The 19,035-nt window shown below is 38.7% G+C and overlaps 1 protein-coding gene across 1 annotated transcript; it reads right to left on the minus strand.

Moving 5' to 3' along the window:
* Positions 1 to 1,714: 1,714 nt before the first annotated feature.
* On the minus strand, positions 1,715 to 9,555 carry LOC134180933 (uncharacterized). The gene is made up of 21 exons (XM_062648116.1): positions 9,490 to 9,555; positions 7,876 to 9,005; positions 7,554 to 7,805; positions 7,161 to 7,294; positions 6,953 to 7,093; positions 6,219 to 6,887; positions 6,042 to 6,156; positions 5,577 to 5,981; positions 5,372 to 5,509; positions 4,506 to 4,631; positions 4,318 to 4,434; positions 4,081 to 4,212; positions 3,566 to 3,706; positions 3,361 to 3,486; positions 3,152 to 3,277; positions 2,961 to 3,086; positions 2,734 to 2,889; positions 2,610 to 2,678; positions 2,416 to 2,541; positions 1,975 to 2,106; positions 1,715 to 1,911 (listed from the first exon to the last, which is right to left on the minus strand). Exons 2-21 carry the CDS (start codon positions 8,930 to 8,932, stop codon positions 1,808 to 1,810), a joined length of 4,392 nt encoding a protein of 1,463 aa, XP_062504100.1. The 5' UTR covers positions 8,933 to 9,005; positions 9,490 to 9,555; the 3' UTR covers positions 1,715 to 1,807.
* Positions 9,556 to 19,035: the final 9,480 nt, after the last annotated feature.

Raw genomic sequence — 19,035 nt, forward strand, 5'->3', positions numbered from 1 at the left:
GTTCTATCACAGCTCTACTGCATAGTAGGGCATTCATACTGACCATCATGTAGCGTTATTTCTTACTTAGCGTAGTCTTCTTTCACATCTATGTTACCTATGAATTAAAGGTTCTACTTATTATACTAATACAGAACCAGTGACTTTGCTATGTGCATTATTTTCGTCCATAATTATTTTCAAGTGTCCTTGAGTCAATGCTACAGTGTGAACGCACTTTAGTGGTAGTAGATCCTCCACCAAATTTAAATTGTAAGCATCCAGTTTTGGCATTTGGTCATCTGCAATGTACAACATGCCTTACATTACATGCACATTTTTATGTTGTTAATTTAGTGTTTATCATATGGTGTTTAATTAATTAATTATGGATTTAGGTGAAGTTGATTGTACAGCAAATCAAACAAAACTACAGCTTATTGATCAGTTGTTTCTAGGTTATTGCATCATTGACGTAGAGATGGCAAAACGAGATCATTTTGATGTGCTGATTGTTTGTCCTCAGGAGTCGGAGCTGCAGGCTGCACGTCACGTGTTTGAACACGAAACAAAGAGCAAGTTTGAAGGAGCTCACACTGATCTCCCTTACAATCTTACAATACACATGGACAGACAGACAGACAGACAAAAACACATATAGACACACACATGGACACACATGTATGCACACACACATGCACACACACACACACACACACACACACACACACACACATACACACACGTGCGCGCGCACACACACACACACACACACACACACACACACACACACACACACACAGAAACACATGAACAGACAGAGAGACAGACAAACAGACAGACAGACAGACAAAAACACACGGACATACACACATCATGGACACACACACACACACACACACACACACACACACACACACACACACACACACACACACATGTGGACAGACACACATACATATACATACACATGTGGACAGACAGACAGACACACAGACAGACAGACACACAGACAGACAGACAGACACACACACACACACACACACACACACACACACACACACACACACACACACACACACAACACCAACCTTCTACGATGAGAGATCGCTGCTTCTTCCAAATGATACGCATAATATCCAGCACTACCTGCAAACGCTCCTACAGTACCCACAAATATCCAATGTCCACTCTTTGACAACACACCAACATATCTTCTTCTTGTCTTGTCGGGCAGTTTCTTCCACCATCTCCTCATTAACCGTCCACCTACAAATGCGACTATTCTGTACAAATATGGATTAGCCAGCCACACTGCATGTCGTCGAGAGGTCGTGTCAAATGTAGCACAATGAAATTTTCCAAATAGGGATAAAATCAGAGAAGTCCCGGATGTGATTCCATATTTCACCGTCCCTCGTCTGACCGTCTTGTAGGACACACTCTCTTCTAGTATTGATGACGTAAAGCGCCGACAGCAAATCAGAGAGCGAAATAATGCGGACATAACGAGTGGGTCACGTCACACACGAGCGACTGCCCCAATCTCTAGTTGTAGCTATTATTTAATTAATATTAAAGACAAACAGTCAAATATGGTGGTGTTATAATATAGTCAGTAGTGATGCATTGGTACTCAACAGACTTGCATCATTAGCAGACTGCCTTGCAGAATACAAAAACGTCATACTGTAGTGTATTGGAATTTGAGATAAAATGTAAATCATTATTGTCTATTAAGTTTAGAATATATTTGATATCAATAAGCAGACAAAAAGCAAACAAACATACAGACATATGACAATCAGCACTAACTGTAAAATACACTTCATGAATCTTGTGACTGTATTGTGTTACTAATAAGTCTGATAGTAAATAATAACGTTCTAAAGTACTTCAGCATCCCAACTAGTAGTCCAAGCAGGTTTTTTCCTAAATTTAGAACAATTGATATCACTATGACATCACATAGACTGACTTGCCGGTATGTCTTACTGTATGAAATCTGTAAACTTTGATGCTCTTCTGGTCTCAGAGATTGAGCAATTCTCAGTGATTCAGTAAACGTTTCCTCAGCTTCATCCAACTGTGAGAGACGTATCTGACACAAACCGATGTCGTGCAGTGCTGAAGCACAAGAGAAAATTACTATTGGTCACATCTGATGAATAACAAATAATTGATATCAACAAAAATTTCCAATCCATGTACTTCAATAAATGAATCATGTCTTAATGAAAAAGCCCCAATCCCATAAGCCTCAACACACACACACACACACACACACACACACACACACACACACACACACACACACACACACACACACAGCTATAATTAACAATATAGTTTGGCACAGTTTTCTCATATGTCACAGTCACCAATATCTAGACACTTCATACCTAATCATCCGTATACAAACAAACAACTGTATACCAATAGCTTTTTGTACTGGCTGTACAACCATTGTAGCAGCTTCAACTTTCATTTGCATGTAGAACAAATCTTTAGCTCTGGCATAATCTCTCCAAGTATATGCTTTCCTTGCTATTAGTTTTAGCACTACACATACATGAATAAATGCATCAACAATGAAAATATTAGCAAACTAGACATCACAGAGCTCATACTAGTGGCCTTCTCATCTATAGTCTCCTCATCAATTTTCATGTCATATAAAGTAGCAAGGTCCCTCAACACTGTAATCAGTAAAGTTATTATGTACTGGAAAGCAAGCACTAGAAAAGATCTCACCTTCCAATATTTCTTGATCACAATTTGAATAAAATAACAGTATGTTGAGAGATTTAGTATATGCCTCTTGTGCTTGATAAAATCCTTGTAGTGTTTGTTCAAATGTTGTCTGTCTTTCTACTGTCAGTAAATGACAAGCTCCTAGAAACACATAACCTACAGCACAAATACAATTGGAATGCAACACACAGATATAATAAACATTTAATACGCATATTACTACATACATTGACCAGCTTCACGACAAAGCGATAACTGCTTCTGTTCTCTAATTTCTATAGACTGCTCTAAATGCTTTACAGCATCAGTGATGTTGCCCATGTTACAATATATTGTACCAATCAACATGAGAGCTGAACAGAAAACATACAACCTTTTTTTTATATGATGTCATGTTGAATCAAAAATGTTATCAAACTATTAGCAATGTCCACATGATGAGAAGTGTCCTCCTGCTGGTACAGCTCTAATGCTTCCTTGTAACACGTCAGAGCTTCACATAAATCACCTCTCTCCACATGTATGCCTCCTAATTCGCTTATTACTGCATAACGTAAATAAAAGTTAAAGCAGTACACACTGTACTGTTAAACAAAAAAAGGTTACCAGATACAGAACTATACTGACCATCACATAGTCTGTAATGTGAATCAGACATGTTTGCCTCTTCAACTTTCCTCATCTCTTTCAGTTGTTCAATGCACGTTTCCATATTTCCTAATTTCTTGTTACATCTAGCAATGTTCAGTTTACCTACAGTAACCAGAATTAAAAACAAACCGGAAAATAATTTCAGTAGTACACAAAACATATTAACAATCAATTTACGTACAATCAAAAATCTCAAAACTTTCTGATGGTAGGAAAGACTGAGCAATAGACAAAGCTGATTTTCCTATTTCCAATGCTTCAGTAAGCTTGTCTTTTGATGCATTAGGTCTTTCAATCTCACACTCACACTTGAGCCTCATGACTACATAAAGACATGAACAAAAACAAAATCATAATTTTACTGTCTATCTGCACTTTCATTCTACATACAATATAACATATCCTTGTAATCATATATACAGAGTGTCATTCAAGTCAACTATCATGGCTTTGAGTCTACATTAACACTTTCTCTATCATAAACGCATGCTTTTTAAGTTTTAATTTCACACAAATACAACATGTCACGTGATATACAACAAAACCATAATGAAAGATTCTGCACATCGCAATACAGTTGACCCTGACACTCTTTAACTAATATTGCTGTCACTGACAAGCACTAGATGCTTTCCATTTTACAAGCAAATAGTAAAAGATTGATTTATGAGAATTACAAATATACAAATGCCTCACCAGTAAAATGCTCATAATTTTGAAGACTGTCATAACCAACTCTGGAAATCAATTTGCATAACTTATCCAATAAATCATCTGCTTTTTCAAATTCTCCAAAAGATAAAAAACTACTTGATAATGCTGACATCACTATATAACAGAAATCACAGTATGAGTTCAATTTAATAAAACTTTGACTTAATTGCCACAGCATTACATTCAACAATAAGAAAATTTATGATTCAAATTCTTTACCTTCGATCTGATTATATTCCTCCATACCATTTAACTTTTCCATCACCTCTTGGCATAATTTCATTGCTTTGTCTCGTTTACCTCTCTGTAAGTAGTTCTGTGCCATCTTGCATTCAACTAACAAATAAATAAACTGCCATTGCTCCAAACACTACATACACTAAACAAATTTGTCTTTAATTTAATACTTGAAGCAAATTCAGCTCCAACTTGTTCTCCAGAAGTTTTCATCAGCAACATCAGCTCTTTCAGATAAAACTTTTCTTCTTCACATTTGTTTAGTTTGTGATAGCACATACAAATAGCCCCCAAAACTACAACAAATGGTTATTTAAATTAGCAAATAAAACAAGACATAAATTAAAATGTAATAATTACAGAAAATATACAAACTACTAGCAATACAATTGGGTACTTGTAACAATGACAATAATGATCTATAAATCTGACTATCATAATCAATAAACAAAAACACGTCAACTCTTTACAAACAATGAAATTCCAGTCTGAACAAAACTACTTATCTCAAGCTGATCAAAACAAAATTATAATTCAATTATTGATTATTTGATTATCATCACTAAATAAATATTTGCTTGTGTTGTCATCTAATCATTGCAAAAACCATATCCACTTAATGACAAGACAACAGATATAATGTCATCAAGATAAACAACTTATAAACTTACTAAAACTCAATTAACTGACCCCTTCCCCTACCTTCAAATTAATTAATATAAATGAGTCTCAGTCCAATGCTGTCAGTTAGGAAAATGCATCAAAAAATTTTTCCATACCTTCAAATGTGTCAATAAACTATCCATCATCTCTTTAGTGTAAACTACATATACTATTATAATATCATTGGATTATGTCACGTATTTCACACAACATCATATTCTGTTGTATAAACTTTCTAACTTTGTTAAATTAATTGTTTTCAAACAACTATACAGTACTGAAATTGACATCATCAAACAAATTCATCCAGAAATTCTGAACAATACAGATGCACTCCTGGTCTATAAATACATCATCAAATGTCTTATCTTACCACATTTATGATATTGATATATTTCTTTCTTCTCATCTGGTTTTAACTCAACAATCATCTTCTTGGTTTTCAGACTCAAATCTAATGCTTCCTTAAATTTGAACTTTTGAAGATATGCCAGACCCAAAAGATACCTTGCTAAATAACACAAAGTGATAATCAATACACAACACATCTGAATCAACAAGTGAAGATGAAGATATACCTTCTATGAGCCATTTGCATTTGACCTCAAGTGGCAAACTGTGCAACTGCATCACTTTGTGGAACCATTTTTCACACAAATAACATGATGTGTCAGGAGACTGGTACTGCATAAATATAACACACGTACACCTAACCAAATCCAAGCAAGTTCGTACTTCTACATCAGCTAGCAATACATGCTTTGTCAACGAGTACGAGTGAGAAGCAAGTTGAAGTCGTATATCACTTGGAAGACAATCTAAGTCCATTTCACTTTGCGGTAGATGAGACAGCATATTGTTACAAACATCAGTTAGTTTACGTTCAAACTCATCTGGCTGCTGCTTGACACGTTCCATCACTGTTGACTGCACCAATGGATGAATATTCAAAGTGTAACCTTTTGCTGTATCGTGCCATTCAACTAAATTGTGTGAAGACAAACTTGAGACACACCTACTGTATTCATAATTGGCACATTCACCAAACACAAGAGGACGAACGAGCTTCTCTGGAATGTCTCTTGAAGACAGAAATGATGCATATTCAAGTAGAGACAACGCTTTGGGATTATCTCTTGCAACCAATTCAATGTCCATCTGCCATGTCAGATGAGCATGACTAGAAGACAATGACTAGAAGACATCATAAAATTTCTCACATCTTTTACAACGTTTTTGTCACGTTCACTTATATCCAACTCATCAATATTCTTGTCACTCAACCGTTTCAAATCAGAAGGCTGAGTTACATCAGCTTCCATGAGCACTTCATGTAGACGACTTGCTCTAAAGTAATGCAACAGTTTGTCAAGATCCAATGCCAAAGCCTCAAGTTCAACTTCATCTCTTTTCAACAGTTTGTAATATTCCTCATAACTTAGATGTGCTTTTCGCATATACGTGCCTGCATGAGCAAGAGCAATTGCTAGCTTTTCTATGGGAGGTTCAACTGACAATTTGGTGGCTGCTGCTGTTTCTTGACTGTTGGACGGTTGATGACCAGACCACATGGCTACAGCTGCCACGGCATCTTCCACTTCCAAACAACCAAGAGAGATGACATGCGCATGATTTAGTGATTTCTGTAACACAGAACGATCACCACATCGAGTTGTGATCAATACATGGACACGAGCAGTTGAACGAGGAAGAATTTTAGGCAGAAAAGAGAGATCATCTGCACCATCATACACCAGCAACATCTTAGAAAGCTTAAAAATGTGGTTAAGCAACACTGCATTGTTGTCTTGTAATGGATTGCTCTTTAGCTCATCAAATCGACTTTGAGAACGTGAAACAGAAGGAGAACTTAAAGACAAAACTGTGAGCTGCGAATAGACAATGTGCTCATTGTTAACACAAAACTACCAGTAACGTGAGTCAATGTGTTTACATTGTGTATGACTGAGTTTGTCAGTGTTGCCCATGATTCTGCATTGAAATACAGCACTCCATCACTATACAGATGTTTACATTGAAATGCATATTTGGCTGCCAAAGATGATTTCCCCACTCCGCCCATTCCTTTGATCACCTAAATGCAATACACAAAACAATCGGTTGATATCAAATGTTTCATTGACACTGACATGTAAACACACCACACAGCAGAATTTCAATGACGTAGACACTTGTGGAGCCTTTTCTCCCCACATTGTGTTGGACAAAATTGTCAACTCTTTATGGCGACCACAAAATTGCTTTTCTTCCATTAGCTCATTGGGAAAAACTATACCTAACACACAAGTAAGAGATCACACGTTAATAGTGCAAATATTGCTGTGATTATATTTTACAATTGTTAGTAAAGTTATCTCTGTGCTCAACAATCAGCAAACAACATAAATAAGATAATATAACACAACTACAGCCAACATAAGCTTTCAGTAAAATGTAACAAAACCAGACTATTCTAGACTTTGTAAAGCTGCTTGAAAACATGAATATAAAATACAAATCTACAACACCAACATCACAACATTATAGTCTCTTACTTGCAATGGCTTCTTCCTTCTTCTGCTCTTCAATCTCTTTTAGTTCAGCTTTTACCTTCTCTACAGTTGCATTGTCTTTTACCATCGACTTCCATTTGCGTAGCATCATAAATGCTCGTTCCTTCTTTGTATGTTCCTCCAGTTCTATCATCTCAACATATCTGCTCATGTTGAGACGATCTGCCAAATCTCGCCACTTGTCACACACAATGTCACGCAAATCAAACAGCTGAGCTTTCAATGACCTAGAACCTACAAACAATAAAGCAAATAAAATATATTTTCACATAACTAGCTGCATATCGTTTTCAACATCACATACTGATCACAGACTTCTTTTCAGTAATGAAATGTCTCAGAAATGCAGCTGGAGTGGCAGCAGCATAATCTTCATAATACATCAGTTTGCTGCTCTCAGTTCCGTAGTCAGATATTCCCTTCATCACAACAGCTAATCCAGGACTGAACCTGTCTGTCGCTTGTTCCATAAATGAATGAGCTTCTTTATCAATAGCTTTGATGTTGTGATCTCCCATTCGTTGCCTCACTTTTGTCATGTCAAGTCTCTCAGTTTCTATGAAAACTGATCCTATTGAAGCAAATACAACAGTAAAAGTTTTGTCTTCACATGGAAATTTCACTTGAACATTAGCATATAACTGTCCTGCATTAGTTGACTTGTATTCCCATTGCTTGTCTTGTGGGGCATATATCAATGGCCTCTGCTCCTTCTGCAGCTTGTCTAGCACCTCATCAATGTCAAGTTTGGTCAAACCCAAACTTTTGGATTCCACGGCTGTAAGAAGTTTTCTCTTACTGATACCTTCATTATCTAACACACACTCTAACAGCAGCTCCTTCACATATCGTGGACTGGCACGATATACTACAGCAGGAACATATGATGACCACTTGTGACTTTCTCTCATTTCCACAAGCTCATTCAGTGCAGGAGAAAGCCGTTTGTCCAATTCCTTGTAACAAACACGAGATTGAACTGTTCCATCTTCCTTCTCTAACCCTCCACATTCTGTTGTTGTTCTGTTGCCAACCACAACTGTCCCATATTCTATTCCTCTGTACTTGTCTTCTTCTCCAGTACAAGTGCCCGTCATTGCAATCAAACCAACAGTAAAATGTTTTGCCAGATCAGGAACAAGCTTCGTACACTCAATATGACCCGAACCCACCTGAGCCACCATAGCAACATTCAAAGGCAAATCATTCCATCCACGACATAAACGAAGGTTGTAAGGGAGATCAGTGTGAGCTCCTTCAAACTTGCTGTTTGTTTCGTGTTCAAACACGTGACGTGCAGCCTGCAGCTCTGACTCCCGAGGACAAACAATCAGCACATCAAAATGATCTCGTTTTGCCATCTCAACATCAAAAAGAAACAAATGTTCAATAAGCTGTTGTTTTGTTTGACTTTGCTTGCACAATGAACTTCACCTAAATCCGTAATTGACACCATATGATAAACATTATAATTAAATTGACAACATAAAATGTGCATGTAATGTAGAGCTATTGTACTGTCACAGGATTTATAGTGTGCAACCCTACCTCCACACTCCCAACATGATTTAATCACATGCAAGAATGGACCCGGTGTGGGGACACCACCCCACCTACAAGTTCTCGTACACTTCCGGCAACTTCTCTACAGTACTGATCGCTCTACGGCAAGGGGATCAGAGTGAAGCGAATGATCGTAGGGGGAGGAGTTGGCGGTCTATCTGGTCATCACCCTTGCCAGCGTTGCTACAGAAGTTGAGACAAATTCGTAGGTGCGGTAGCGTTCGCTTCTATCCTATCCTGTCTACGGTCAGTGGAAGAAGCAGTCAACAGCAGATGTTACGTACAGTTTGCATTGCGGTGCATGGGATACTGGAGTCTCTGCCTTACTAGACGACATTTGATACTGCAAACTTACCTCTTTCCAATATCTAGATCGTGGAGAGTCACAGCAGTGGATTTGCAAAATTCAACGTAAACTTCCTTGTAGCTATCGCGCTTGCGCATCGCTTACATCTAATAATTTATATATATATATATATAAAAGTATTAGCTTCGTATTTGTATTCAAACGCTGCGCAAAAGCTGTGTTTTGATAGATCGTTGTAATGTCTATGCGATGTAAACTCTAGAATCTACAATCTGAGCCTCAAATTTGAAAAGTCTATTTTCAGTCAACTTATTAACCACATCCGGGACGTCAATGACGATTCAAAATTGATTTCAACAATATTTTTTAAAATGCCTGGAAATTATTTCTTTGTAATCGTTTTGCATATAATGACAATCCTGTGTTTCGTATGGAGTTTAGCAAATCAGGACAGTCAACTTGGCAGACACACACACACACACACACACACACACACACACACACACACACACACACACACACACACACACACACACACACACACACACACACACACACACACACACACACACACACACACACACACACACACACACACACACACACACACACACACACACACACACACACACACACACACACACACACACACACACACACACACACACACACACACACACACACACACACACACACACACACACACACACACACACACACACACACACACACACACACACACACACACACACACACACACACACACACACACACACACACACACACACACACACGCACGCATGCACGCACGCACGCACACACGCACGCACGCACGCACACACGCACACACTCCCAACATGGAGACGTTATCTATACAGCTTGCTTGTTCCTGCCATACAGATGAAAATAATTATTTTTAAAATTTATATTAAAGATTAATTAATAAAAAATAAATTTTAAAAATTAATTCAAAACAAATTTTAAAAAATTAAAAGTAAATTAAAAATTAATTTAAAGTAGCTTTAAATTAAATATAAAATTTTTAATTACAAATTATTAATCCAAAATTTTAAAATGTTTAAACTTTAAAATAAAACTATTGTACATATTTAAACTTTAGTTTAGAAAAATATTTTAATAAAACCAATTTAAATATTAAACAAAATTTGAAATAGAAAAATTTGAAAAAAATAACTAAAAATTAAAGTTTAAGGTACAATACTAACATTTATGATTCGATAACATCTATGGTAACATAAAATAAATTTTAACTCCTTGAGGTAATAATGAGCAATATCAACTGACCAATTAACATCCAATGTGTGTGTGCATGCCTGAGTGTGTGTGTGCGTGCGTGCGTGCGTGCGTGCGTGCGTGCGTGTGTGTGTGTTTGTGTGCGTACGCCTGTGTGTCCGCGCGTGCGTGCGTGCGTGCGTGCGTGCGTGTGTGTGTGTTTGTGTGCGTACGCCTGTGTGTCCGCGCGTGCGTGCGTGCGTGCGTGCGTGTGTCTCTAATATTGTCTTTAATATTAATTAAATTGTATGGTTGGGAGGCCTTATCAAGATAAATTACTGAAAGTCTGAGAATAATTAGCCTTCAGATTCGAGGTAATATTAATCATGCACATACCTAACTACCTAGATAGTTAAAGTCTTGCTTACCCTGTATCGTAAGCGTTCTCTAGTCCCTTTCATCAACTCAGGTGGTCCACCATTATTCCTGGCAGAAAGCGTATAATGACAGCTCTACGCCTATCAGATCGATTGTATACTGCGTAGCCCCTCCCATGGGCGGAACCTGATCATGATTGACGGCTCTATCAAACCGTTGGTGTCTAGAGCCTTTGTCTACGGCTTACATTTGCATGAACTGAACGGGGGTATCAATCTTAATTATTGAAGATGCATGTTCAAGAGCTTCTCCTAGTGCCAAATGATTGAGAGGAGTGCATGTAATCACGCAGTGTGCACGTGTCACTAAGACATAGTAATGTTGCATTTTAAATTAATTAATAAGTTTGGATAAACGCGGAATTTCTTATTTTAACACGTGAGGATCAAGAACGCGTTATGGACGACGGAAAAGAATTCTGCTTGTGTTCAGTGTGCCGCGGAAGATCGCGTTTAAGTGAACGCACAATCAGAAGACATCTGAAAGAGCACGGAATACACCGCCCTGCAGCTGCAGAGTGCCGACACTCTTCAACGCCAAGCGAGTCCGATCAAGCTTCTGAATTCGAACACGCAAATGATGAGCAAATGGAGGCTCTAGTGTCACCAGAAGAAGACGCATGCAGGTGTTCAATTTTCAGGTGAAGTAGATTTAGAGTGCAATTAGCTAATCAAGGTGGAATTTAGAGCATGAATTTTTGCATAATTTGTAAGTATACTAAAAAATGCAACAAGTGTATAGAATCCTATATATATATAGTAATATATATAATAGTTTTACTGTTATATTATATATATATTTGTTATTAAGACAAATTCAATTGATATGTATAATTAATTAAATATTAATATGCATATATTTTAATTTGCTTTCTTAGCCGCCGCTTTAGTCCAAATTTAAAATAACGTACTTTTTAAAATTATATAATGATAATAGATTTATTAAATCTTATAAATTTAACGTTATATGTTTTCTCTCAGTAAGAGGGAGGTTACATATTCTAACATATGACTGTTTCAGATGAACTTAGTCCTGAACACGGAGAACAACATACACACAAGGTCGACAGCAGCAGCTGCAGCAGTAGCAGCAGCAGCTGCAGCAGTAGCAGCAGCAGCGATGGTGAGTCTGAAAACGGAGACAGCGATAACCAGAGCAATTTGCGTCACTATCTCTACCCCGGCTTTAGTACCACCATTCTTGAGACAGTACTCTTATTGGGAACTTGGTTTACTCGGTACAGTGGTGTAACAAAGAAAGCGCTAGAATCGTTGCTCAAGCTGTTGGCACATATTTTGCCAAAGGAATATCGTCTTCCAACTACATACAAACAGTTCCTAAGGTTACTACGCCCTCAACAGTTACAGTCTTTTCACATGTGTCCGAATGGCTGTCGTGCCTACTACGGAGAGTTGACTGACGCCGAGCGATGTCCTGAATGTAATGCAAAACGGTACCGCAGGCAACCTAGATCATGGGCATACAGACCCAAACGTCGTAGACTTGATCGTCCCCCAAGAAGAACCTTCAAAGTCTTGCCCTTAATCCACGAGTAAAACAAGTTTTGGAAAGTGATCGAATGGTTGGCTTGCTGACACACCATCACAATGTTACATCCCCAAGCAACGGCTACATTAATGACCTACATCAGACCGACCACTGGAAATCTCTATTTGTCAATGGTGGTATCATGGAAGGAGATCGACGAAATCTTGTTCTAGCAATTAGCATTGATGGTGTCAACCCCTTCCGCAAGAGGTCAACGGACTACTCTATGTGGCCTGTTTATGCTCATATTTTGAATCTGCCTCCAGAGTTACGTTATTCATTTGCCCACTCCTTTTTGACAATTATCATTCCTGGTCCTTCTCTAAAAAACATAAGTTCTTTTCTAAGGCCCGTAATTGACGAATTTGTCCAACTATTCGATCAAGGGATTGTCCTCAGTGATGGCTCAATAGTACGAGGTGTGACTGACATTCTAGTTATGGATTACGAAGCCCAGTCAAAAGTTTTATGCATGAAGGGGCAAGGCGCTATTCGAGGTTGTCATCTTTGTACTATTCAGGGACAATACGTTCACAATTTACGAAAGGTGGTCTATCTCAACAACCGAGCGTACATTCGTCCTCTCAGTCATCATTTACGAAGCGCCACAGTGTACTTCAATTCCAACCCAGAGGACCTCGACATACCCGAACCACGAAATCACGAAGACATCATTGCCCAAGGAAGAGAATGCTTGGCCATACGCCAAAGGATACAGGAAGGAATAATGACAGAAAGAGTTTTAAGAGAATATCAAAAGAAGACTGGAGTCAACCGGCCTACAGCTGTAGAGGCTCTTCCTGGTGTGCGACTTGGTTTTCATGGGAATGTACCAGTAGATTTTATGCACTTACAGCGCAATGTTTTAGTACATTTGTTTCGGTGCCTCACGGGAGATTCTGTCAAAGTCGGGGACCACATTTTACGAGAAGAACGTGATCACGGACGCTTTCTTGACTTATGGCCATCAGAAGCCAATGGAGAGGACGACGTCCAACCTTTGCCAGGGCCTTGGGAACTGACGCCGGAAGAGGTCAGAATTGCCAATGACCGTGCAATGTCCATTTGTCTACCGATAGGCTTCGGTTTTAAGTCAGGTTCCTGGTTTACCAATTATCAGAAGATACACCGCACAAGCGATTGGCTGAAACTAGTCACTACCGGAATCTTAAAATTTTGTCTGCGTGGTCTCCTTGGTGAACGTCAACGACTAGTCTTGTTTCGTCTCCTTGATTGTCTGCGTGATATAGCCGCTTCAGTACATACAGCTGTTTCTTTAGACGCCCTTGAATCATTAATTCATGAAACACTAGCTGAAGTAGAACTAAACTTTCCAGCTTCTTTGTAAGTTGTCATGTTACATCTTCTTCATCATTCCGTTGTAGCAATACGAAAGTATGGCACTGTGTACAGCACATGGATGTTTGGATGTGAAAGATTAATGGGGATGTTAAGTAGGCGTGCCCACAACAAAAGATTCCCCGAAGCTACAGTCGTGGAGACTGTTTCTGTACATAGCACGTGTACATTGCTACGACTGCAGGTACCGCCAGACTCGCCGATATATAATATACACCCATTATATCCAAGGGAGTCATTTCAGTTGTTAGGTTTTGAGTCTGAACAAGACACTGAAGACTTTGATCGGCGATATACGCAGTACATGGTACAACGTGTCACAGGACGAGCATCATGGAGAGTCTCGAGTGGACATACTAGAACGTGTTGAGTACGGTCACCTGGTAGATTTCTTTCGAGTATACAACAGAGACTACGGCGATCTTGCTACAAGGTATGAAGAAGAGAAACAACAGGCCAACAACTCGTCTTTTCCGACTATGAGAGAATGGATGCCAGAAGACAATCTCGGTCTTGACGAGAGTCGAATCAGATTACTGCGTCATGATCCAGATGTTCAATTCAAATCCTTTCGTCGTGCAGCAATTCCTGATGTAGATGTCCCTGGCAACATGCTTCATGTCAGACCAGTCGGAGCGCTGGGCAGAAATGAAGTTCCAGCCTCTGAGTCGTCGTGGATCGCTGTTCTCATGAGGCAAGCACGAACCGACGAAGAAGAGCCACACTGTGTCTACGTACCAACAGACGATGGACAAGATCCTATTTACGTCTAGTTTGCGAGAGTCTTACGACTTGGTGAAGTAGGTTTCTTTTCTGACGAGTCCATTCAAGTGGCGGAAGTTGTGTGGGCCAGGAGAGCTCAGCAAGACACAGAAACTATGTTGTGGAGTATAAACACGAATGATCCAACTAATGTTGATTACACGGAACCATTCGTGCCAATCGATGACGTCATCCCTGTAGCAGTGGCTAAAGATCCGAGTAGTAACTACATTTGGGTCCTAAACTGTAGAATTTCTAGGCACCTTGACGCCATTTTGAACGTCAGTGTCTGATTGCTTCCTTCTTTCTCCGTCTACGTTGAACGTAAGGTTTCGTTATTAGTGTTCCTCTATCCAGATGGGCTTTGTGGATTCCCTATTCGCTTATTACTGTTTTAGCTGATATTTTTTGTCGAAACTTGATTTGACTTGTATCAGTATCTTGGCGTTGAATTGGGTTTTAATTTGTTTCGTTACATAGTACGATGAAAGGTCCCAACACCCTTCCCCAATCAAATTTAGAGCACAGCTCGTTTCCACCTCCACGCGGTGTGCTCTGGATAGTGCCAAGTGAAACGAGAATATATATATATATATATATATATATATATATATATATATATATATATATATATATATATATTATTTTCTATTTCTTCATTTTTTATAAAATACATCGATTTCAATTGACATGACAAGGTAGTGGCTCGCTTCGATCGCCAATAAATAATTTTTTGGGATATTACATCTATGTGGGAAAATCTAAGAAGCTATGTTTTGAAACTAAATGTAGTCATTTAAAATCATTCTACTATATATATATATATATATATATATATATATATATATATATATATATATATATAAATGTCCAAAGTCCTATTTATAGTTGTTCATGTAAGTTATAACCACAGCTTTGCTAATGTCGAAGTATGCAAAATCGACGTCTTTCTCGCAATAGACTTCAGAATTTCCAGGCTATGTGTGCTCCATGTACCAAATGATTCCACTGCCAATGGATAGAAGACAACTCCAGTTGCGATGACATTGGCTTCATAGCGATGGTCCTTGATTATTTCCCCAGGTTCAGCAGCAGCTCCCGCATGGAATGACTTGCTATTTCACATAAGCGTCTGCAAAAGAATTCTTGACTGTGACTTAATTAAGAAAGCAGGTTTTCCCTGATTGAAGTCAGGATGCTATACATCTCTTGGACGGTCTCCGCAATTAGCGGAGCGACGTTGTTTACGACGAACTCCCTGAGTACTATTAGATTTTATTATTATTAGTAGTAGTAGTAGTATTATTATTGTTATTATATATGTATATCTTGTTTTCTTGTGACATTAGCACAGTGACTCACCGCTGTCACGTATACACGCGTTACAAAGCAACATGTGATGATATAAATAGCAGGATCTTCTAATATTCTCATACTGATGCCAGCTGCTGATGGCGTATTGCATTATGTGTTAATTTAGATGTAAACGTTTTCACCGTGCAGGCGTCCGGAATGAGGTTGCAAGCTAGAGTGAATATGATTATTCTCACAAATAGCTTACACAGTCGTCTATTGTGACTATGAGGCAAGTACTGGCTCGTAAATCGACGTAAATAGCACGTAAATAAACGTAAAATACGAAGACACGTAATTTACCGTAATTTACGATCCTCGTAATTTACGCCTCAAAGTGCATGCGCAAAACTACACTTCAAACGTAAAATACGACCTAGGATCGTAAATTACGAAAGATTTAGGTGCCTTCGTATTTTACGTCTATTTACGCCCTATCTAGATACGTTGATTTACGCAACATCGCTAGGTCGTAATGACACGTGCACTGTACATGATTACACAGTGTAATCACACAGTGCACGTGTCATTATGACCTAGCGATGTTACGTAAATCAACGTATCTAGATAGGGCGTAAATAGACGTAAAATACGAAGACACGTAAATCTTTCGTAATTTACGATCTTCGTAATTTACGTCGCAAAGTGCATGCGCAAAGGTACACTTCAGACGTAAAATACGACCCAGGATCGTAAATTACGAAAAAATAAGGGGCCTTCGTATTTTACGTCGATTTACGTGCTATTTACGTAGATTTACGAGCGTGCGGGCTAGTAGTGAATTTTGTGTAGCTAGGCTAGGAAAGCTAAGCAAGCGCTCATATTTTGCTTTCCTATAATAGCCTACGTACACCACAGTTGATACTGAAAACTTACCTTTCAATCGTCTTTCCAATAGACACCGCATTAGGTTTGGTGGATTGATATTAAATCGGCGCAACACGGTTCTGAGAGGCCGAGGCTACAATTGCAAAACCCCTTCACAATTTGTGTATTGAAACGCTGCACAGGAGTTGTATTATGGTAGATGCGTGCGCTTGCTATATTTTATATTTTCGCTGCGACGTAAAGCTCAAGAGTTTGTCAACATGCTAGACTCATTTGGACTGCAAAGTATTGTTGTTGTCATTTTTGAAAATTTGTGTTGACAGACAGATAGACAGACAAACAGACGAACAAACAAATTAAAATTAAACGACAATATTAATTAAATTGGTTTACCTGCTCTAGTAACTTTATGTGCTACAGAACCATATTGTCTGCATTGTCATGCACCTCATTCATTCCCAACCATTCTCTTTGTATTACATCCTTTCACACATGTTGATATCAATCAACATAACCTATAAATACATATTTGTACTGTCCGCCTGTCTGCATTCACTTTGTCATTTTTTATTTTTTATTATTTCACAAACTCTTCATGTTTCACAGACGAAATTATATCTGCTAGTCATCCCAGTTATGCAAGAGTTGTTGCTGATTGATTGTTTTATACTACAGACGTGTTATGACATTCGTGAGAGTTCGGTTGTGTGGAAGAATCTCGCAGTATTTGATGGAGATAACCAACCGTTGAGTGGCTATCAATCCACCCAATATTCCTAAACATGATTATTCCCAACTTTATTGAATACAGAAAGACATGCAATTGTGATGACTTGAAAGACAATTTGTGTTGCAAAACTCTCACACATTAGAGTGGATCAATGACATTCTAGATCTGTATTGCCTGTTGTGGATCTGCAACAGAGTTGTTGCTGTTCACTACAAGTGTGCATGTGTCAGCCCACATATACATTAGGTACAATATATATGACTTGCACTGGCGGTATGTGCGGCTATCATTACACAAGAGCTTGTTGGTCGATCGTACTAAAATAGGGTATAAAGCCTTAGGTGTGTGTGTGTGTGTGTGTGTGTGTGTGTGTGTGTGTGTGTGTGTGTGTGTGTGTGTGTGTGTGTGTGTGTGTGTGTGTGTGTGTGTGTGTGTGTGTGTGTGTGTGTGTGTGTTGCAAGTATACCATGAACATATAAAGCATAAAGCAAGCCAATACTAAATTTTAGACTACATGCAGCCTACCGCATCCACTCCTTCAAGAAGGACGAAGAACACACCCATTACTCCTTCCAGTCTAAGTAATCAAGTAATTAGTATGCAGCAGATTTATTGCTAATGCGAGAAACCTGTCTGATAAGCGGGAAACTCCCGCGTGATGCGAGAGAGTTGGCAGGATTATTGTGGATATCCTAGCTTGTGATCGTGTGTCCATGGTGCAGTGTTAGCGATACCATCTCTACGGAACACTCTAGCAGACACATGCACGTGCAAGCGTCTTTATCTCCTCCTCCCGCTAGAGCGCCTCACGTGCTGCAAAATGATGCAACACAGAAAGAGCAGAAGAAAACCCTTAGTATTGCGAGGCTAGCAAATCTAGAGGCTGTACCATGCAGCTTACTAGCGATACACGAGTTTACCCGCATATCTAGATACTCTCGGTTTGCGTTTAGGCAAAAAATTTAAATCGTAGGAGGCGTAGTATGGATGACGAAGACCAATTGGTGGTTGGAAGTAGGAGTGAAAGGCAGTAGATAACGGCGTGATGCAATTCGGTTGGTGATTGTGCCCTTTTGCATTTCAAGCGCATCAAGTTGGTCGACGAGTCTAGAGTAACAACGAGATCCAAGACTAGCTAGTCTAGCGTCGTATTTGTATTCGAACGCGCAAGAGCTGTGATCGTTGTAATTTCGATGCGATACTAATGTGTAGCAATCTCACCGTCAACAGCAAAAAATACCTAGCTAATCATTGCCCAATTAATAATTAATAATTATTGCTAAATTAATAATTATTGCCAAATCACTAATTAATAATTATTGCCAAATTAATAATTAAATAAT

This window comes from Corticium candelabrum, chromosome 6 (genome assembly GCF_963422355.1).
Source record: "Corticium candelabrum chromosome 6, ooCorCand1.1, whole genome shotgun sequence".
Taxonomy (NCBI): domain Eukaryota; kingdom Metazoa; phylum Porifera; class Homoscleromorpha; order Homosclerophorida; family Plakinidae; genus Corticium; species Corticium candelabrum.

What these genes read in the sequence shown, in the direction of transcription:
- LOC134180933 (XM_062648116.1), bottom strand. Translation starts at nt 8,932, where the DNA reads ATGGCAAAACGAGATCATTTTGATGTGCTGATTGTTTGTCCTCGGGAG. An exon ending in GAAGGAAGAAGCCATTGCAA is followed by an intron (nt 7,295 to 7,553) that starts GTAAGAGACTAT and finishes CTTGTGTGTTAG; the next exon opens with GTATAGTTTTTCCCAATGAG. An exon ending in AAATTATGAGCATTTTACTG is followed by an intron (nt 3,707 to 4,080) that starts GTGAGGCATTTG and finishes GTCTTTATGTAG; the next exon opens with TCATGAGGCTCAAGTGTGAG.